The sequence below is a fragment of the Spermophilus citellus genome (assembly GCF_964194105.1).
Source record: "Spermophilus citellus genome assembly, chromosome: 6".
NCBI classification, from domain to species: domain Eukaryota; kingdom Metazoa; phylum Chordata; class Mammalia; order Rodentia; family Sciuridae; genus Spermophilus; species Spermophilus citellus.
The window spans coordinates 138,769,981-138,793,429 of NC_138187.1; the positions used below are offsets into that span (position 1 = coordinate 138,769,981).

The 23,449-nt window shown below is 32.4% G+C and overlaps 1 protein-coding gene across 2 annotated transcripts in view; it reads left to right on the forward strand.

Annotated features, from left to right (window-relative positions):
* Window positions 1-23,449, forward strand: part of ASPM (assembly factor for spindle microtubules) — a 47,138-nt gene that overhangs the window by 17,064 nt on the left and 6,625 nt on the right. The window contains exons 7-23 of one of the 2 annotated variants that reach the window (XM_081300316.1): window positions 465-532; window positions 1,893-2,034; window positions 2,812-2,942; window positions 3,633-3,808; window positions 5,607-5,752; window positions 5,847-5,932; window positions 6,752-6,973; window positions 8,197-8,404; window positions 8,513-8,655; window positions 8,755-8,883; window positions 10,068-10,262; window positions 12,553-16,092; window positions 16,458-16,856; window positions 18,694-18,860; window positions 20,015-20,108; window positions 21,186-21,395; window positions 22,544-22,693. In XM_081300316.1, the coding sequence (XP_081156442.1) occupies window positions 465-532; window positions 1,893-2,034; window positions 2,812-2,942; window positions 3,633-3,808; window positions 5,607-5,752; window positions 5,847-5,932; window positions 6,752-6,973; window positions 8,197-8,404; window positions 8,513-8,655; window positions 8,755-8,883; window positions 10,068-10,262; window positions 12,553-16,092; window positions 16,458-16,856; window positions 18,694-18,860; window positions 20,015-20,108; window positions 21,186-21,395; window positions 22,544-22,693 (6,206 nt within the window). The remainder of the gene's footprint in view (window positions 1-464; window positions 533-1,892; window positions 2,035-2,811; window positions 2,943-3,632; window positions 3,809-5,606; window positions 5,753-5,846; window positions 5,933-6,751; window positions 6,974-8,196; window positions 8,405-8,512; window positions 8,656-8,754; window positions 8,884-10,067; window positions 10,263-12,552; window positions 16,093-16,457; window positions 16,857-18,693; window positions 18,861-20,014; window positions 20,109-21,185; window positions 21,396-22,543; window positions 22,694-23,449) is intronic. The other variant, XM_081300317.1, reaches the window with a different exon arrangement.

Genomic DNA, 23,449 nt, shown 5'->3' on the forward strand with positions numbered 1-23,449 from the left:
GTGAAAAAAGACAGTATTTCCTTCATCTTAGAGGCTGAATAGTATTTCATTATTTGTATAGACACAACACATTTTCTTTATTCTTTCTTTCATTGGTGGATACTTAGATTGTTTCCACATCTTGGCTACAGTGAATAATGCTACAATAAATATAAAAATAAAATTATCTCTTCCAGACACTGATTTCATTTCGTGTGTATGTGTATGTGTGTGTATAGATAGATAGATAGATAGAGATATTTTTTGTTTCAAAGCTAAATTTACTTGCTTTAGCTTTTCTGCCCCAAATCTCACATACATAAATATAATCATGTATAGTTAAGAATAGAAGTATTTTTCATATAGACAATTTGCTTCATATAAGTGACTATTCTTTTTTTTCCACTGATATCTTTTCCATGGAATTTTATCCTCTTTATTTAATTAGTGATCTGAACTTGTCTTTCTTTTAATCTATATTTCAGGAGAACGTCAGAAAGTCTTGAACTGGCTATTATCCTATAATCCTTTGTGGCTTCGAATTGGCCTAGAGGTGAGCATATGTTTTAGTTTTAAACAGTTTATTTTTCAATTATATACTTAGAATATTCTTTATAAAATGTGGTTTTATTCATAGAAGTTATAAAATTATTTGTTTAGCTTGCTTCATCTTCAATATAAAATATAAGGTCAACTAGGAAATACTGATTAGATAAGTAGACCATGTCATTATTTATTATTGACATATTGTTACAGAGTAATTTATTTCTGTAGTCTTTTTCTTCTTTCTTTCTGGTTTTTTTTTTTTTTTTTTTTTTGTATTGGAGATTGAACACTTTACCATTCAGCCACACCTACAGCCTTTTTTATTTTTTATTTTGAGACAAGGTCTTGCTAACTTGTTTAGGGCCTTGCTTAATTGCTAAGGCTGGCCTCAAACTGCCTCAGCCTTCCAAGCCACTTGGGATTACAGTTGTGTCACCACCATGCCCAACTACTTCTGTAGTCTTTTAAATATACATAATGTGGTCTTGGCTGTAATGAACCTATAGTATAGTAAACTAATTTTTTGAACATTTATAAATGAAAAGACTAGGCTGTTTAAAACATATTTTCTAATTTAAGTCTCTTTAAAACTCAATGAGATGTGTATTATTATTTTTACTTCTCTAACAAAGTGAAAGCTATGATATTAAGTGACTTGTAAAATGCCAGTAATTGGTCAAGCCTTGTACCTACAACTGTCTGAGCCAAATCACAACTTTCCAATTATTTGATGGACTACTACTTAAAAAACGTCATCCAGATTTGAGTTATTACATAGTACTTGTTAACTATTATAACATTTTGAATAATTAGGGTTCTGTTATACTTTCATGATATCTGTAGTGGCATGGTTATAATTAAATTTGAACAATGTTCCTATACTTTTTAAAATTTTGGTACTGGAGATTGAATCCAGCAGTACTCTACTCCATTACTTTTTATTTTTTATTTAGACTGGTCTTGCTAAGTTGCTGAGGCTGGCCTCAAATTTGTGTTCCTCCTACCTTAGCCTCCAAGTAAATGAGATTACAGGTATATACCACTGCTGGGGGCAGTGGTATATACCTGTAATATTCCTTTAAATTTTAAACATAAATGTAAATGCTCCTTGTCAGATGATTAAAAATTTATCTAAGTTCTAAGTTTTGGTTTTTTTTGTTGTGAAGTAAACATTTAAAAATGCATAAAATATATATGTACAGTTTTAAAGGGTTATTTACTGAATGACTGTGTCATTTCCTCACTGTTTAGGATATAGACTATTACCAGTTCTTTAGAAGATTGTTGTCTACTCTTCTCCAATAGCGTTTCATTCCTTTTTTGAGGTAGTATGATTCTGACTTTAGGTTTTAATTTTTTGTTTTTAGACAATTTATGGTGAACTCATATCTTTGGAAGACAATAGTGATGTCACAGGGTTGGCTATGTTTATTCTGAATCGCTTGCTTTGGAATCCTGATATAGCAGCTGAATATAGACACCCTACTGTTCCTCATTTATACAGAGATGGTAAACATTGCTGCTTCCTTTGCATTTTCTCCACACTATGCACAAATGGCTTCTAGTTATTCTTCCTGTTTCTATTTATGTTTTACTTTCTTAAAGAAACCAGTCTAAATAGGTCTGTTTCCACTGCCTTCCTTTCCCTTATTCCCATTATTCCTCTTCACTATGTATAATTATTACTACTATTTGTTGTCTCTATCCATCTTCTCCCTCCAGTAGGTTATAAATCCTATTCAGATTATATTTGTCATGCTTTGCTACTGTATATATAGTGCCTAGGACAAAGCTTGCAAATAGTAGGTGCTCCTTAAATGTCAGTTGAATGAATCCAGCTAAATCTCCTCCTGTATATATAGTGCCTAGGACAAAGCTTGCAAATAGTAGGTGCTCCTTAAATGTCAGTTGAATGAATCCAGCTAAATCTTCTCCCTCCAGTAAGTTATAAATCCTATTCAGATTATATTTGTCATGCTTTGCTACTGTATATATAGTGCCTAGGACAAAGCTTGCAAATAGTAGGTGCTCCTTAAATGTCAGTTGAATGAATACAGCTAAATCTCCTCATGTGCCCATTTTCCTTATCCATGAATTGAAAATATTAAATGGTACCTCTTATGTAGAGTTGTTGTATAGGTTTATTGAATTCATATATGTAAAACACTAAGAAAGGCACATAGTGTGATTTTTTTATTTGTTTGCTACTACTTTTTTCATGTTTTAAGTGAAACTTGCCTTTCATGGATGAATTTGTTATTATTTTTTTTAAATATTTTTTCTAAGGTCATGAAGAAGCTTTGTCTAAGTTCACATTGAAAAAGTTATTGTTGTTGGTCTGTTTTCTTGATCATGCTAAGCTTTCCAGACTTATTGATCATGATCCTTGTCTCTTCTGTAAAGATGCTGAATTCAAGGTATAGTTTTCATTTTATGTTATATATTTCAAATTTCCCATTTAAGACTTTTCTTGATCTTATGGCATATTTTCTGTTTAGAAAGAACATTAACTTTTTTTTAATTATTTTTTTTTAGCTGTTGATGAACCTTTATTTTATTCATTTATTTATATGTGGTGCTGAGCATCAAACTCATTGCCTCACACACGTGGGGCAAGTACTCTACCACTGAGCCACATCCCCAGCCCAGAAAGAACATTAACTTTCTAGAGGCTAATATGTTAGAATATAATATGAATGAATGTTTATTTAGTGAATCCCATCAGTAATTCTACCTTGCCTGATTTTTTGTTGGTTAACCTTTCACCAGTACATCATTATTACTCTTAATTTTGACATGAAAATGAACTAAACTATGTTTCTAAGAAATTAATTTTGAGGGAAATTTCTTACCTAATTTTGATGTAGTATATTATCAAATTAATGCTAGGTTTTGTAGTATGTTATTAATTATGAACAAATTTTAAAGAGAACATAAATTGAAAATGTATGATATTTGCAGTATTAACATTTGATATGAAACTGAAAATCTTTTTATACTATAATTAATTTTATGTCTATATGTACAGAATGACCAAAAGGATTTGCTTTTATTATATAAAAAGTTATACTATTGAAATATTATATCTGCAATCTGTTTCTTTGTAGGCTAGTAAAGAAATCCTTCTGGCTTTTTCACGAGATTTCCTAAGTGGTGAAGGTGATCTCTCCCGTCACCTTGGCTTTTTGGGATTGCCTGTTAGCCATGTTCAGACACCATTTGATGAATTTGATTTTTCTGTTACAAATCTTGCTGTAGATTTGCAGTGTGGAGTGCGTCTTGTGTAAGTATAAGAAATAGAATCATTTTGCTAATGGAATAGACTAAAATTTTTTGGAAAACATTGTACTCTGTACTCATAAATATATATATATATTTTTGTTCTTTCTTGTAATGGAATAAATTTAGGGTTGAAAAAAATTGAGATTTCTCTTTCAAAAAAATGATATCAGTTTTATGCCCAGAAACTTTTCTCCTATCACACTTTTTTTTCTGTTGGCATGTGACTTGAGTACATGCTCTGCAGTACATGGTTAGGAACTACTGATATCTCAGAAAAGGACTGGGAAAGAGCATGAAACTAATTCAAACATGAAACACTTAAATACATTTTATATCAACAGTAGCTTCATGAGTTCCATTATCATTTCAGACTAGCTTTAGTAGCATTTACTTTGTTTTAATGTTTGATTAAAATCAGATGAAGTGATAGAATGACTTGTCCAAGTTTTATAGAGTAAAATGGAGATATAGACTCTTTGATGCCTGACTTTAAATTACAGAATATTTACCAAATAATAAACTGGAATCCCTCACAATTGGCTATGATTTTAGTAATGGATTGCTTATTTCAGCTTTGGAAGGCCTGACTTTGACCATGTACTTCAGTTAGTCTCTTTAGAATTTCTGGATTGGAGACAATAGTCTTATTTCTAGGGAACTCTCCAATATGTTATACCCTTATCAAGGAAACACTTTGGGGGTTAAAAAAAAAAAAAGAGAGAGAGAGAGAGATTTAGTTATAGATGGGCACAATATCTTTATTTAATTTATTTACTTCTATGTGGTGCTGAGAATCAAACCCAGTGCTTCACACATGCTAGGCAAGTGCTCTACCACTGAGCTACAGCCCCAGCACCATTATGTATGTTTTTTTATGTGTATTTGAATTTCAAACCAGCCAGTTAAACTGGTAATGGGTTGGTCTATTGTTGCAGAAATGTTTCCTACATTGATTGGTCTAGGATGATCTTAAGTCATTTTCTAGCCTTTAGAAACTATGATTCTGTAAATAATTTTGCCACCTTTTAGTTATATACAACATCAGATGAGGCTTGCTTTTTCTGTGGAAATATTGACTATTGTGTAGTGGATAAAATATTGGTAACCTAGATGATATTAGGAATTTGAATTCAAGCTCTGGAGTACATGTCTTTTTTAGGTAGACATTCAAATATGTTTATTGTATGCATTACTATTATACACACAGAGAGAGAAAGAGAATTCGACCAACTGTAGTTATGGAAACTGATGAAACAAGATTTTAATTGCTGTCTTATTTCTGTCATAGCAGTATATGATGATGAATTAGATCAATTAAATTAACTTCCTCTGGGCCTTTGTTTCTTTCTCTGTAAAAAAAAAAAGGGGGGGCCACTAATACCTGACTATGGGATTTACCATGATGACTAAAATAAAAAAACAAAAAAAACACTTAACTTGATTAATAGATTATAACACACCTTAATACATGCCTCCTTCTTCTTATCCTTCCTCTCCTTCCTTTTTTTCTTTCTCTGTAGAAGTTTATTATTTTGTTGATATGTATGTATATTTTTGTGTATGTTTCAGTTTTCTTATCATTTTATTCATGGATTTCCATATTTAAAAATTAAAAATGAAAACCAGCTACTCATTAACTATGGAGCAATACAGTTTTGAGATAGTTATTTGGAGTCTTTTTGACCTTACTCTCTTTAAACTCTTGGGATTTATGTGGGTAATAACTATTTTTAAATGAATATTTCTTTTCATATATATTGTTACATAGCAAATTCATCTGAAAATTTCTTTACTACTAGGCGAACCATGGAACTTCTCACACAGAACTGGAATCTTTCAAAGAAACTCAGGATTCCTGCAATAAGTCGTCTTCAAAAAATGCACAATGTTGACATTGTTCTTCAAATTCTTAAATCACGAGGAATTCAATTAAGTGATGAACATGGTAAAAACTAAACAGAGAAATACTTATTCTCATTGAATATTGGTAGATATATATATACATGAATCATGCTAATGGACTGCATTTTTATTGGCAGGAAATTCAATCCTATCTAAGGATATTGTGGATAGGCACAGAGAAAAGACTCTTGCATTGCTTTGGAAAATTGTATTTGCTTTTCAGGTATTATACATTTGGCACATTTTGTGTTTTTTTTTATTTTTCAATTTTGATTACTAGTTTATAAAAGGAATTTGAATCAAATAAACACAATAATAACTACCACTTATTAGAATTTATTCTGTCTCAGGCCTGTGATAATTTTTGTATGTATTTTATTTTAATATTTCTCACACATGCATTAGGTCATGTTAAGTCTCCTTCACAGGTGCGGAAACTGAAGCTCAAGTTTATATCATTGATATGTGGAACTGTGCTGAGAATCTAAGCTTGTGTGGCCCTAAATCTCATTTTCTTAACCACTAGATATTTTATCAGTGTAGATTGTAGGGTGGTGATGTAGCTTAGTAGAAGAGTTCTTGCCTTGCCTAGCATGTATGAGGTCCTTAAAGAAAATGTAGATTTTTCTGAACTTTGGGAATTTTATTTTTGGATTTTAAAATTTTAAAACCTAATCGGTTTTATTTTTTTAACCTGAGTTGATCAAAATACAGAATAGATACTTTAATTCTGTAGGTCAAAAATAACATGATGTGGAACTAGAGAGAACAAAGGAAAAAAAGGGGGGGATAGGGTGGGGAATCTCATGAAAATAAAAGACCAGTATAGTAGAGGAAAGTGAGGCAAGAAAGGAGAAGGCAGGAGAGGAGGAAAAGGGGAGAAGGGTACTAGGAAATGGCATTGACAAATCATGTTATGGGTATGTATGAATATGTAACAATGAATCCCCCTATTATGTACAATATAAAGCACCAATAAAACATTAAAAATATAAACTAATATATGAAAAATTAAGGAATTTATCCTTTTTATATGTTTCAGGTGGATATTTCCCTTAATTTAGAGCAATTAAAGGAAGAAATTCACTTTCTAAAATACACACACAGTATAAAGAAATCATTGTCTGCAGTGTCGTGCCGCTCTGATGCTATTATTAATAAGAAAAAAGACAAAAGAAATAGTGGTTTCTTTGAACAGTATAGTGAAAATATGAAATTATTGATGGACTGGGTAAATGCAGTTTGTGCCTTCTATAATAAGAAGGTAAAGTTTTTTTGTGTGGTTGGTTTTTTTTTTAATTCACTATCTTTAAATAATTTTGATTGATGTCAATTAAGCTTAATGCATAAAATATTTTCTTACATTTCTTAAATAATGTAATTTTTAGATTTAAGCAGACTTTTCCTCACATGAATGATTATATTGTTATATGCTAGATTTTAACTAATCTAAGTTGTCACCAATTGGAAAATGCATGATGTAAGTTTTATATATCACTAAGGGGGAAAATGCCCTTAATTAAGCATTTATACAGAACTGGTATATGATGTCCATTTTGTTATTATATTCTTGTTTGAAATGGCTATCAAGTGTAGTAGAAGCATATGCAGAATTCATAAGAGAAAACTGTGATGTTCCAAACAAAGTATGTACATTAAGTAAACTTTGTTTAGGCATTGAGTATATAGTGCTGTTGGCCATGCTTTGTTTCTGACTGAATCAGAAACATACATAGAACAATGCCATCTACAGACTGATGAAAATGTTGGGACCAGAGACTCACAGCAACTTAACTGTGTCTTTCCCCCCTGAGAAGTGGTCAGTATTCCCTATTCAGTGTTCACAGATAATGAGAATTGACTATAACTACTGTATTTTCTTAAGAGAACTATAACAAATTACTGCAAACTAGACCTTTATTCTATTCACAGCTCTAGAGACTTGAAGTCTGATACCATGCCTGAGAAGGGAATATGCTCTCACTAAAGTCTCTAGGGAACTGTGTCATGTTCTTAAGTACTGGTGGTTGCCAGCAGTGCTTGGTAGTTTTTGACTCATCTGTGCATTATTTCAGTCTCTGCCTCTTCCCATCTTATGGAGTTCTCCTTGTGTTTCTGTCTGTGTGTCTCTTTCTTCTTAAAAGGACACCAGTCGTAATGGATTAAGAAGTCACCCTACTTGTATGACGCCATGTCACTTAATTATATCTATAATGACCTTGTTTCCAAATAAGGTCACATCCTGAGGTTCTGGGAAGGATGTGAAGTTTTGATTGATACTATCTAATCCAAGACAGTAATAATATAAAATCCTACTTTTGAAATGGTTAGGATTTAATATTTGAGAATTTGGCTGTGCATATGGTATACTAGATTCTCTTAACAATTAGTGTGATAGTCTTTAACTACTAAAAGGATATAATGTTCTATGAAAGCTTATATGAGTATTTAAAAACAAGTAATTATTTTTCTGGTATTTCCAATCAGGTAGAGAATTTTACAGTGTCTTTCTCAGATGGCCGTGTGTTATGTTACCTTATCCATCACTACCATCCTTGCTATGTGCCTTTTGATGCTATATGTCAGCGTACTACTCAAACTGTGGAATGCACACAAACTGGTTCAGTGGTATTAAATTCTTCCTCTGAATCCGATGACAGTACTCTGGACATATCTCTTAAATCATTTGATCCTGGTTAGTCCTTTTTTGTTGATCAACCTTTCTGGTTCTTTGCCATGTCTGATTTTGGGCTATAGCATTCTAATTTCTTTCTTTCTTTCTTTTTCTTTACTTGCATGATAGAAAATACTTCAGAACTCCACAAAGAACTTCTGGAAAATGAAAAGAAAAATTTTTATTTGGTCAGGTCTGCAGTTAGAGACCTTGGTGGAATACCTGCTATGATTCATCATTCAGATATGTCAAATACAATTCCAGATGAAAAGGTAAATAAGAGTTTCTTAAACTCTTAATAAGTCTCAGAATATAACAGTGAGTATATATTCTCTGTTGATCTTCTGTATTCATCTCTTGTGTTTTTTTAGGTGGTTATTACCTATTTGTCATTTCTTTGTGCAAGGCTTTTAGATCTTCGTAAAGAAATAAGAGCTGCTCGACTTATACAGACAGCATGGAGAAAATATAAAATAAAAACAGAACTAAAGCTCTATAAGGTAATCCTAGAAAATGAAGACATATGAATTGTACTTTAAAATATGCTAGTGTTTTGTTTTTTTGTTTGTTTGTTTGTTTGTTTGTTTTTTAATGGTGCTGTTGATCAAACCCAGGACATACTTGGCTAATGTTCTATCACTGAGCTACTGTACAGCCTCCAGTTGATTGGTTCTTGATGTGAATTTTATATTTACTAATATATGAAGTTAAAAAGATAAATTTAATAATTGCATGTATGTGTTTTGAGATGACATGGTGTGAATATTCTAATCACTACTATTTTCTTAATTTGATTCCTTTCCACCTCTGTCCACCCTTTCACTTAGTCTGCCCTAGGGCATGGGGAATAATGTTGTCTGCTTTGTAAATTTGTGAAGAATAACTTAGGGATGCTTGACTCAGCTCTTCTTACAGCAGGACTCTCCTTTTGATTTTTTCAAGTTGTGCTCTGTGAGGCTTTTCCTAGTGCTAGTGTTGATTGGGTCTGGACATCAAGTGTCTGATTTTGCAGTAATTAACAAGACCATTTTGTTTGTCCCGAGACCATCTTTCAGTTTATCCTTTATAAAGCAGTACTTTGGTGTCCATTATTTTATTTTTCAAAATGTTTAAGATCTGGACACAGGGATAGAGATGTTATTTATTGCTTTCTTTTGTGATCCCAACAGTACAAAATTTTTCATTAACATAAAATAGCTTCATTCTTAGGTTCTGAGAAAAATGCCATTTTTAATAATCTGAGAAATGGTCTCTTGACCAGTTGAACAGAACAGATTATTTTAACCCTTTCATCTTCCTACCTACTAACCAATATTATACTTAATATTTAGAAAACAATCAATAATAGAACAAGTAGTCATCGTCTAATAAAATTTATCATAGATATTTCAGAAATAGGTTACATTCATTATTGCTCCTCAAATTTTTAATTACAGTAAATTTATATTTATGGCCAGTTTTCAGTAGCTAAATAAAACAATTAACATTTTGGCAACTACGAAACATAACCTGCTTTCCTATACAGTGTCTGACTTAGAAAGAATAATAACTGAAATTATTTGTTCTTGCCCAAAGTCCTGTAGTAACTTAATTAACTTAAAAAAATTAATTATCATATAAGGAATAAAGTCTTAAATAATTAAGTATTTAATTCACATTTGCTGGTTTTGTTTTGTTTTTTAAGGAGAGAGACAAAGCTGCAAGAATTATTCAGTCAGCTGTAATAAATTTTCTAACCAAACAACGAGTGAAAAGAAAGATTAATGCAACACTGGCCATTCAAAAATATTGGAGAAGAGTCTTAGCACAAAGAAAATTATTAATGTTAAAAAAGGAAAAACTGGAAAATGTACAGAATAAAGCAGCAACGGTCATTCAGGTATAGTATCCTGAACAAATTTTTTTAACTTAAACATTCCTAGTAACATTTTAAAGGAAGAAGGAAAAATATGACAAAGTCTTCAATGATTATATATTAGAATTCTTTTTCTAATGTTGTCTCCAATATAAGTGCCTTATAAATGGCTATTATACTGTATTGTTGAAGGAATAATGATGACAGGAAAAGTCTGTACATGTTCAGAACAGGCACTTTTTTTTCTGGAATATCAATCTCTTGGTTGAATTTAATAATGTAGAATTCATAGATACAGAAAGCCGACTATATTTGATTAAAAAAATATTTAGCGTCTCCTTACTACCTGTGAATCTCTTTGCTACATTCAGCATAAGACTGAAACATAATTGAAATGCCTTCTTTGTTCTGAAAGGGACAAGACTCTAGTTCTATGCATCTTGCTGTCTTCATTTTGTATTAGAGATTTGTAGTCTTCCACTGCATGGGACATTGTGGCTTACAGCATCACTCTACTTTGAATCCATGTACCTTACCAAGGTATAGCTTTATCTTAATAATGAGTCCTAGAAACTTCTCTTTGGGAACAAATAATACACACATTTTTCTTCCAAGCCCATTTAGTTAGTATATAATGAAAATAGTGCTTATAATTAGTCAATAGAATGTCTATGTTATTTTACTTTTTAGCCAAAATATGTAACATCTATTTAACATAATATGTTCCTTGTGTTGACTATTCTGGGTCCTTTGCTTTTTTATATAATGTTAGCATCAGTTTGCTGATATCCAAAGTAATTGGTGAGATTTTGATTGAGATTAGATTGAATCAAAATAAAGAATTGACATCTTGATAATTTTGAGTCTTCCTAAACATACATGGCCATGGTATATTTAGATCTAAATTTCTGATATTTCATCAGTTCTGAATTTTTGCTCATATAGATTTTGTACATATTTTGTTAGATATGCACCTTAGCATTTCACTGTTTTGCTACAAATGTAAATAGTACTAAGCTTATACATTTATTGTTTACTTATTATTCTGAGATTTTTTTCTTTTTTTTCCTTTTTTTTTTTTTCTTTTCTGTAGATTCTTTGGTACCCAGTCCCTATACTGCTCTACTTGCATGAAAGGGGGAAAAAAAAAACATATAGTAAGAAACAACATGCCCCTCTCCTAATCAGCAATTTATAGATTGTTTTGGACAGGTTTCTATAAGAATTATCTAGAACTTGATTACCAGTAGCCTGGGATCATGTAGATATCAGCAACTGGAATTGGCTGGAAAGTCTGCAGTCCTGTTTGTTGAGCCAACATATTGTTTCATTGACTAAGAAGCTACATTATAATTGTGGCTTTTCAAGAGACAAAAGTTCGCTTACTTTAGAGTGTTTCCAAAATTCCATATATATATTATATATCTATAATCCCCATATTTGGTAAAAGAAAGTAATTTTATTTTTAATGACAACAATAACCCTGAAAGTGGTCTAGCCCATTTGTTTCTCAAACTCCTGTACAGTTGTCCCTTGCTATCCATGAGGGATTGGTTCTAGGACCCCAGCAGATATCCAAATCTGTATGTTTACAAAATGGCATGGTATTTGTGTATAATCATGCACATCCTCATCCTCCAGTATGCTTTGAATTCTCTTATAGTATTTCTAATATTCAATGCAATGCCAGTGGTGTATAAATAGTTTTTAGACTTTATTGTTTAGAGAATGATGGCAAGAAATCAAGTTGGTACATGTTCAATACAGTCACATCTTTCTTTTCTTTTTTCTTTTGGAAAATGTTCCACCCTCACCTGTTTGAATTCATGGATGGGAAATCCATGGAAACAGAGGGCTCACTATGTTTATATTTTCAGTCCTGTAATGTTATATGTTATAGTACAGGATGCCTTATGTACAGAATTTTCAAGCATAATAAGATAGTTTAACAACCATAAAATAAAGGAAATATTTAAGATCTGGAAATAAAGTCTTCAGAAATTATATATAACCAATAGATACCAAAAATATTATAATATTTTTCTTTTCCTTCTAATATAACAAAATTGCTACTTATGACTCTGTAATACAAATGCAGTGTAAATACAATCAGAATTGAAATGGATTTCTGAATTGACTACAGCTGTATCAATGTAAAGACTAAACTATAAACAAGATGTTAGCAATGAAATATTGGCTTTCTAATTAATGTGTTCATTTTTAAGCATGGTATTAGAAAACTTAATATTTTCAAAAGTATTAAGAATAGAAAGCTATGTCTATTTTACATTTTGTCCTTTATTACCTTTCCCAGGGGTATTGGAGAAGATATTCCACTAGAAAAAGATTTCTGAAATTGAAATATTATTCAGTCATCCTGCAATCTAGAATAAGAATGATAATTGCTGTTAAATCTTATAAACGATATCTTTGGGCCACAATTGTAATTCAAAGGCATTGGAGTGCTAGTTTAAGAAGAAAACAAGATCAACAAAGATATAAAAGGTTAAAATCATCATGCCTTATAATCCAATCTGTGTTCAGAAGATGGAAGCAACGTAAAATGCAATTACAAATAAAAGCTGCAGTAATATTGCAAAGAGCTTTTAGAGAATGGCATTCTAGGAGAAAAGCTAAAGAAAAGTCTGCTATTGTCATACAATCATGGTATAGAAGGCACAGAGAATTACAGAAATATATTTATATTAGATCTTGTATTGTTATTATTCAGAGAAGATTTCGGTGCTTTCAAGCCCAAAAGTTATATAAAAGAAAGAAAGAGTCTGTACTGACTATCCAGAAGTACTACAAAGCATATCTTAAAGGAAAGACTGAGCGCACCAACTACTTACAGAAACGAGCTGCAGCCATTCAACTACAGGCAGCTTTCAGGAGAATGAAGGCTCGGAATTTATACAGACAAATTAGAGCTGCTTATGTTTTGCAATCATATTGGAGAATGCGACAGGACAAATTTAGATTTTTAAACCTTAAGAAGATTGTTATCAGATTGCAGGCACACATAAGAAAACATCAGCAATTACAGAAATATAAGAGGATGAAGAAAGCAGCCATTATAATTCAGACTCATTTCCGAGCTTACATTTCAGCCAGGAAAGTTCTAGCAACTTATCGGAGAACACGTTCTGCTGTCATTGTTCTACAGTCTGCATTTAGAGGGATGCAAGCCAGGAAAACATTTATTCATATCTTAACATCTATTATAAAGATTCAGTCATATTATCGTGCTTATATTTCCAGAAAGAAATTTGTGAGTCTAAAAAATGCTACAATAAAGTTGCAGTCAGTTGTCAAGATGAAACAAGCACGTAAACAATATTTACTTTTAAGAGAAGCTGTACTATTAATCCAGCAATGGTACCGTACACAAAAAATGGCTGCACGAAAGAGAGAAGAATATGTGCAGATACGTGAATCTTGTATCAAATTGCAAGCTTTTGTTAGAGGATACCTGGTTAGAAAGCAGTTGAGATTGCAAAGAAAAGCTGCCGTTTCGCTGCAGTCTTATTTCAGAATGAGAAGGATGCGGCAGCACTACCTGAAAACTTATAAAGCAGTTGTTGTCATTCAGAATTACTATCGTGCATACAAAGTACAAGTCAATCAGAGGAAGAACTTCTTGCAAGTCAAAAGAGCAGCTACTTGTTTGCAAGCAGTCTACAGAGGTTACAAAGTTCGCCGACTATTGAAACAACAATCTCTAGCGGCTCTTAAAATTCAAACTGCTTTTAGAGGCTACAGTAAAAGAATAAAATATCAATCTGTTCTTTGGTCGGTAATGAAAATTCAGAGATGGTACAGGGCACACAAATCTGCTTATGATATAAGAACACATTTTTTAAAGAAAAGAGCAGCTGTGATTTCTCTTCAGTCTGCTTATCGAGGCTGGAAAGTCCGGCAGCAGATCAGAAGGGAACATCAAGCTGCAATCAAGATTCAGTCTACTTTTAGAATGAACAAGGCCCAGAAACAATTCAGATTGTTAAAATCAGCAGCATTAATCATCCAGCAACATCTAAGAGCATGGACTATAGGAAAGAAACAACGTATGGAGTATGTTGAACTCCGTCATGCAGTACTGGTGCTTCAGTCTGCATGGAAAGGAAGAACCCTGAGAAGACAAATTCAAAGGAAGCACAAATGTGCGGCCATCATACAGTCATACTATAGAATGCATGTGCAACAAAAGAGGTGGAGACTCATGAGAAAAGCTGCTCTTTTGATTCAAATGTATTATAGAGCTTACAGAATTGGGAGAGAACAACATCGTTTGTATTTGAAAACAAAAATGGCTGTGCTAGTTTTACAGTCAGCTTACCGTGGTATGAAAGTGAGAAAAAGAATAAAGAAATTCAGCAAAGCAGCAATCACTATACAATCTAAATATAGAGCTTACAGAGCCCAAAAGAAATATGCAATCTACAGAGCTTCAGCTATCATAATTCAGAGGTGGTATCGAGATATCAAAATTACAAACCATCAACAAAAGGAGTATCTTAATTTAAAGAAGACAGCAATTAAAATCCAAGCTGTTTATAGAGGTATTAGAGTAAGAAGACATATTCAACACATGCACATTGCAGCCACTTTAATTAAAGCCATGTTTAAAATGTATCAGTCAAGAGTAAGATACCATGCAATGAGAAGAGCAGCTGTTGCAATTCAAGTAAGATACAGAGCATATTGTCAAGGTAAAATTCAGCGTGAAAAGTACCTGGCAACTTTAAAGGCTGTTAATACTCTTCAGGCAAGTTTTAGAGGAGCAAGAGTTAGACAAACTCTAAGAAAAATGCAGGTTGCAGCAACACTTATTCAGTCATGCTATAGAAGATACAGGCAGCAAATGTATTTTAATAAGTTAAAGAAGGCAACAAAAATAGTACAGCAAAGATACCGAGCAGTGAAGGCAAGAAACAAACAATTTCAGAGGTATAACCAATTGAGGCAATCTGCAGTATGCCTTCAGGCTACTTTTAGGGGCATGAAAACTAGGAGACTTTTAAAAGTTATGCATTTAGCTGCCACCCTTATTCAGAGGAGATTTAGAACTGTGATGATGAGAAGAAAATTCCTTTCTCTCAGGAAAACTGTTATTTGGATTCAGAGAACATATCGTGCAAAACTTTGTGGAAAGAAGCATCACTTACAAGTCCTTCAGTTACGAAAGGCAGTTATTAAGATCCAGTCATCATACAGAGGGTGGGTGGTAAGGAGACAAATGCAAAAAATGCAGAGGGCTGCTGTTCTCATTCAGGCGACTTTCAGAATGCACAGAACATTTGTTTCATTTCAGACTAAGAAACGTGCTTCAATTATACTTCAACAACATTATAGAACATACAGAGCTGCAAAATTGCAAAGAGAAAATTTTATCAGACAATGGGATTCTGCAGTGGTCATTCAAGCTGCATATAAAGGAATGAAAACAAGACAGCTTTTAAGGGAAAAACACAGAGCTGCTATTAGAATACAAAGCACATACAAAATGTATAAGCAATATTGTTTCTACCAAAAGCTCCGGTGGGCTACAAAAGTGTTACAAGACAGATATCGAGCAAATAAAAAGAAACAAAAAGCTCTTCAACCCAATATGTGTAAAGAAGAAACAAATAGCATTCAAGCAAGTTTTCAGGACATCAACATAAGGAAACAAACTCAGAAACAGCATGAAGCTGCCATTATTATTCAGAAGCATTTTAAAGCTTTTTTCACAAGGAGACGTTATCTCCACTTTAGAGCAACAGTAATTTCTGTTCAAAGAAGATACAGAGCATTAACTGCAACAAGAACCCAAACAGTTACTTCTGTACAGTCTTCTTACAGAGGCTTTAAGGTAAGAAGTAATATCCAATGTATGCACCTGGCTGCCACACTAATTTGGTCATTCTACCTAATGCACAGAGCCAAAGCTGTTTATTGAACAAAGAAAACTGATTTTTGTTACACAGATTTTTGTAGGTCATATGTCAGAGTTAAAAAGGAAAGAAAAAAGTGTTTTAGCAGATTCAGAAATCTGACCTCTTCAGGCTGCCTTTAATGGCATGACAGAAATTTAAAATATATATGAGGAAAGGATGGCAGTCTTGCTAACCAGTCTGCATTCAACTGTTACAGAAGTAAAACCCAATATGAAGCTGTTCAAAGTGGGGATGTTATGATTTACAGGTGGTTTAACACTTCTCTGTTTGCTTTTCACAGGAAGGAGAGTATCATTCTCAAAGTGGGACTATAGTAATGATTCAAAGAGATCTTTGTGATACAGTCACAAGAAAACTGGAAATGCAGAAAGGTGCTGCCCTCCAAATTCAGTCCTTCCTTCTGATGGCTGTGTTTCGGAGAAGATTTGTTCAGCAGAAAAGAGCTGCTGTCGCTTTACAGCGTTATATCAGGACATGGCAAACCAGAAAACAGTTTTTACTATATAGAAAAGCAGCGGTCATTTTACAAAATCACTACAGAGCCCGTCTATCTGCAAAACACCAAAGACAAGTCTATTTGCAAATCAGGAGGAGTGTTATTATAATTCAAGCTAGAATCAAAGGATTTATACAGAAACAGAAGTTTTATAAAATTAAAAGTAGCACCATAAAAATTCAGGTATTTACTTATTTTAAATATAAAGCTTCAATATTTTGGTCAGTGTTTGTGAGAATTTTTTAAATGAGTTTAAGCAGGCCATAAATAATAATAGTACTTTGAGTGACCATTTTATCATCTTCCAAAGTAAAACATTATTTTGAGAGTGAGAAAAGACACCAATGATGATTCAGGCAAGACAGCACAGAACTGGAGTTGTTTTGACCCTGGTCACCTTGCACTTCATGCATTTCATAGGTGTTAATTATAGCACTCCTGGAAGAATTTTGAAAAGATGGGATCTCCATATTTGACATTTTTTAAGAGTAAATTTTAAATTAAAGTGAACTGTTATTTACATAATTGGATGAAACAGGATAATTATATTCCTCTGATAATATATTAGCTAGAGCTGCTTATTATATAGATGTACTTTATTCAGCTTAGCACTTTTGGCTTCTAAAGCATTTTGTTATTTTGTTTAATAAATCCTCCAATGTGTGAGGAAAATAGAGTTTTATCTCTTAAAATATTAGAGAACTGAGAAAAAGTTAACCAAAAATTTCAATGTTGTATTGGAAGGAGGCAGATCCAGGAATTGAATCTGAGCACTTGAGCTATTTTTGTTCTATGTGCAATAAATTGGGCTTTGAACCTAAGTGTGATATGTTGTTATCTTGATAGTTGCTGTTAAGCTTAGAAATAATATTCTCTCTCAAAATCCACAACTGTTTAGTGCTAATAAGGTGCTAAATATTGTACTGGGTTTTAGGAATAGACCGTAAGATATACTTAGTTGCTCTCCTCAAACAACTTAGTTGAGCAAGGGAAATGATAATATTAAGTAAGAAATGTATGTTAGTGGGAACAAAAAGAATCAAAGCTAATCTTGTGGTCAGAGAAAGCTTTCTAGAGTGAGTGACATATATATTCAAATATTTGGCTAAAGGATAAATTTGGAAAGAGCCAAGTAAAATGTATGGAGGGACTATTTCAGCTATAGGAGATAACACAAAAAATTGAAAAACTTCAGAGAGGAGTACAAAGTAAGATAGGACAAGACTGGCCAGGAGCAAAATTGTGAATATCTTTGTAAGATGCAGAAAAAAATTTATAAAGGAATTTAAGCAGGAGAAGGCTAAAATTATTTTTATTTTTACAAAGTTACTCTGACAGGAATGTGAAAGGTGAACTGTAAAGGGAACAAAACTAGAATAGGGAGACTATTTGGGAGGCCATTGATCAGGTGAAAGTCAACAGTTTAATATAGGTTAGTGAAAATGAAGTTTGGAGAATTAATTTGGTTAGGAAGAGAATTGTCATCATGTTGAGCATGAACAGGGATCCAAGACATGTTTATGGCTTAGGTAATTCAGCAGAAGATACCATTAAGTGACACCGGAAACAAAGGTAAGAGCAGGATTCCTTTAGACTACACACAAAAACCAGAATGTATGTGGAGTGGTAAGGATTACTCCCCAGGAAGTGGAGAATAGGTTAGTGTGTTCATTTTCTTTCTGTTCTTCCAAATGCATTGATGCACATATATCTGGATTTCCACATGTAATGCACATCTTACAATTTAAAATATTGGCTAGGGTTACATTAGGCTTTTCTGACAGCCAGCAACAGGGTATGTGTGATAAAGTACGTGGCAGGCATTCATTATATCGGCACCACTGTCCTCAGAGGACTCACTATATGCCAGACTCTAATGGGAGTTAGTATGTGACTTTATTTCTACAATTGATTTTTGTTTATCTGCATTAACCTCAGATTGACTGTCTTAATACTAATTCTTCCAATTTACAAAAAATGACAATCATTGCATACCTGTTATATTTTTTGCATTTGATAGGCTATATGGAGAAGATATAAAGCTAAGAAATATTTATGTAAAGTGAGAGCTGCCTGCAAGATTCAAGCCTGGTATAGGTGTTGGAGAGCACGCAATGAATATTTAGCTGTATTAAAAGCTGTTGAAATTATTCAAGGTTGCTTCTATGCCAAACGGGAGAGAACACGGTAATGTATTGTAGCCCTGTGGAAGAGCATAACAGTATATGTGTGGTTGGCAAGTCCTCATAAGTATTTGCTATGCTCAATTTATATGGTTAGTTTTGTTGGTATTTTTTCCATTCATGAACCATAATATATCTCTTGGGATATCTTGCTTTTTAAATATAGAGCATAGCCTTGATGATATAATTTAGTAAGAAATATTTACATACACTTAAAGCTTTTGTCCTTTTTGTTGTTGTTGATATAGCTATTGGCTAAATTTGTTTTCATATTTCTTTTTCTTTTTCTTTCTTTCTTTACTTTGTATTACTCTTCATACTCTTTGTCCTTAATGATGAAGACCCTAATTACCAACTTTCTATGCATATTCTATTTCCTTACTTACCCGAGTCATTTAATGTATGTTTTACATACATTTTTAGAGGCTGCTATTAAATGGTCTTTTTTTTTTAAATTTCACACTATAAGAATTTTTCTTCACATCCCAGAATTTGTGATTATTGTCCAGTTTAGGAGAGCAGAACAGAGTTAGAAGACTTAATATATAGACACAGTTGCCACTATCAATATTAAGGACTGGTATCTTATTTTCTTGTACCAAAATGGTGAATTTTCTCAATGATATTCGGTCTTATTTTCTAAGAAATCTGACAATCAAACTCATCTTTTTACCTTTTCTATAATACTGAGAAGAAATTAAAGAGCCCATCTTTCTTCTCAAATAAGTGTCCTTTTCTTATCTGATGCTACTTGTAATCTTCCAACCTCTCTTTTTGACCACCTCCTGTCTGCTCAGAGACTCACTCAGACTTTATTCTTTACTATTATTTGTCATGACTCACTTTATGGAGGTTTTTGTCTGGACCCAAAAGGTCATACTTTCTTTTGATCTTGTTCAAAATTATTTGTCACACCAGAATTATGGAACTTCTTGTTTCCTACTCACTGGGATATTGCCAATTGCAAAACTTCCTTTTTATTGTGTCTTAAGTGTATGCATAAAATTGTGATTGCTAGAACTTAAGTGTGAATTCCTGCTTCCTTTTGTTTTGCCTTTGTTGTATTTTTTTCTCCTCAGTATTGGAAGTAAGAGAACAATAAATATTTGTTGAATATATTAAATTTGAAATTGCTTTTCAATAATAACTATTTTTTAGGTTTTTGAAGATGAGAGCATCAACAATTATCATTCAGAGAAAATGGAGAGCTATACTTTCTGTAAGAATGGCTCATGAGCACTTAATGGCAAAAGTAGGTGTAAATAAAAATAACTCATTTATAAGACAAAAAGAATTTTTTAGACCTAATTATTCATTTATTTTATATCTATTATACTCAAGTAAAAGTTATTTTTACTTGGAAAGACACTAGTATTTATATATATATATAGTGCATGCATATATCATATGTATTTATAAGTTATTTTCAAACTCAAGTTTGAAGTGCTTTCAGTGAAAATAACCAATCTGGAGAAATCATAATAAATGTAGCATATTTTGTCTAGTATAAGTCAAATACTTAGTAACATGCTCTTTAAGCCACTATTGATTATATATTTAAATTGTTTAACATCTGCATTATAAAATAGCTTTGGGCTTTAGTTAAAAAAATCAAAAATTAAAATTTGACTTAAATTTTAGTGTTCATGTAATATTCACTATGGTTAATAATATAACTATGATTGTTATTACTCTTACTAGTCATACTTAAAGTATGCCAAGCATTGGATAAGCTCTTGTATATGAACAAATTTGATCTTCATACAATCTTATAAAATAGTTACTATTATCCTACTCAACTTAAAGGTGAGGAAAATGTTTAGAGAGGTAAATTTACTTGCCCAAATAGCTGGAGGTTTATAAAACAAACCTAGCTTAAATGAATTAAAATTATTTAAATTCACATCCTCTGTGTGTGTGAAAATTCGATTGTCAGGATGTTATGTAATTGAGCAACATAAAGTATGCTGGTGGTATGCTTTGTGGTTCTTGAAACCACAGAAGTTCCCTCATGGCTGGATATAATGACCACTCTGCTCTTTATATTGTAGCTAGCTCTTTTAGTAAATGTATTTTTCCTATAATAACTTTAGTCCTTTTCCTCCTCACAATGAAAAGAATCAGGAGGGTAAGAGGGAGAGAACACCAAATATCTATTGATCTTGGCTTGTCCCTTCAATTTTGGCTATAGGTCTATATAGACTGTATCACCTTTTCATATCTATGAAATATGACATCCTCAAACATTGAAAAAATTCAAGAATCTCTAGTAGGTTGAAAATCTTATTATTTCTATCTATTAATATCACTTGTAAAATTTTCCTTGTAGAAACATCGTGCTGCTTGTCTGATCCAAGCACATTTTAGAGGACATAAAAGAAGACAGCTCTTTCTTCAGCAGAAATCTGCTGTTTTGATCATACAAAGACATATACGAGCCTGGGAGGCTGGGAAATGTGAAAGAATAAAATATCTTGAATTAAAAAAGTCTACAGTTATTCTACAAGCACTAGTGCGTGGCTGGTTAGAAAGGAGAAAAGTAAGTTTTTTAAGTAGAATGTTTCAATCACATGAAATGAAAGTATTTGATGTTAAGTGGTGGTAAGACATTTTGGTCTTTGGAGAATATTTTCAGAGCTAATATAATTATTAGTTTGAGTTCATTCAGCTGCTGCAGAGCTACATAGAAGGGCATTGGGTGTCACAGATTTTTGTTCTGTGACCCTGCTGCTTCCCATTGCCAGAGATGCAAAATAAAATTTCTCTTGTATAATGACTCAATAAAAAAACTGAAAGAAGTATGAGGGAAAGGTTTCATAGGTTAAAGATGTTAATTTTTACTCAGGTAGCCTTTTGCTGCCCTTAAGGAATTGTAACTACCATTCCTGTGATGTCACCCACATCTTCAGCAAAAGAGAATTCTGTTAAGGGAGCTCATGACATTTGGCTTCCAATATATAAAGCACTGGCATAGACATAACAGCCTGATTTGAACCTAAAATAGAGTTCTTTTGTATTTTACTCATATATATTAGAAATCTAAAGCCCCAAGATCACTGTTGAAAGCCATACTATAAGAATCTTACACTGGACTTGTGCTACACTAATACTGGAACAATTAATTCATATAATTTTATCAGATTTAAGGTCACCATCTCTATTCTGCTGGAATACAGTAGGCTTTTTTGGTTTTTACCATTGATATCTTTCATTATTCATACATTGAAGGTCTTAAATTGCTGTTATTGGGTAGTTTAGTTACATTAAATGCTATAATTTTGCTTACATATTCTGAATCATGAGTTAAATTATTCTAAATATTTTGAAATATAGGATTATAATCACATTGAATCATGATAGTTACATAAGAGAAAAAACTATCTTAAGAATCAGACACTTTAATAGAGGGAAGGGAACAGGGCAGGAAGTGGGGGAAGGAAAGGAGATGTACTGGGATCTGAATTATAGCAAATTATATTCTGTTTTTAAATTATGTCAAAATGAATTCTAATATTATATATAACTAAAAAGAACCAATAAAAAAATAAAATATTTTAATATTCTACATGCTATACAACTGAGCAATCAACTCATTTGTTATAGTACTTCAAAAAATTTCTTCTGTTAAAATATTAGTGTATCAAAAAAGTCAGACACTTGATTATTAATATTCTTTTTCTCCTTTAGATTTTAGAACAGAGAGCCAAAGCTCGGCTCCTTCACTTCACAGCAGCTGCATATTATCACCTGTCTGCTCTTAGAATTCAAAGAGCATATAAAGTTCACATGGCTATGAAGAATGCTAACAAACGGGTTAATTCAGCCATTTGCATTCAGGTCAGTTTGTCTTTTGCAGAAAAACTGTGAGATGTAACTTTCCTCTTAGAAATTTTTGACATATATTGAACAATTCTCAGATTCCTTATGGTAATATCATATAATATGTAACACTTTCAGCATATAACTATTAGGATGGCTGGAAGTTTGGATATCTTCTTTATGGAACAGCAATAAAGCTGTGAATTACTCTCTGATGTAATTTTACTCATTTATTATACTCCCACTAGTAAAGTTGGAGGGTACCTGTTCCTCTAAATCCTTCACAACAGTGGCATCAGAAGACACCCTGATTTTTGCCATTCCAGTGAATTGGAAATGGTATCTCATTTTGTTTTTCATTTACTTGATTGCCAGCAATTCTGAAATTTTTACATTTATTATTCAAGTTCTTATCTGTGTATCATGTGCTCTTTCTAATCTTTCTTTTTATGCACTTTGTCCCTTTTTCTACTTGATGTTCTTTTTTATTATGATTTATAGGAATTCTATATTCTGGATAAAGTTCTTATTTGTGTAATTAACATGCATGTACCAATAAAATATTTAGTGAAAAAATAATTTTCAGAATGTTGTAGTTTGATAGAATTTATGTAAATTGTAAAATAAAGGTATTACTCTGCAGGATTAAATACATACGTCCACATATACACACATCCAGTGTGGACTGAATGAGTCTCTATGAAGTAGAAGGGGGAAATGATACTGGAGGTTTGAAAGGCGTTTTGACCTTCTGTTTCTTTCTCCTTTAGAGTT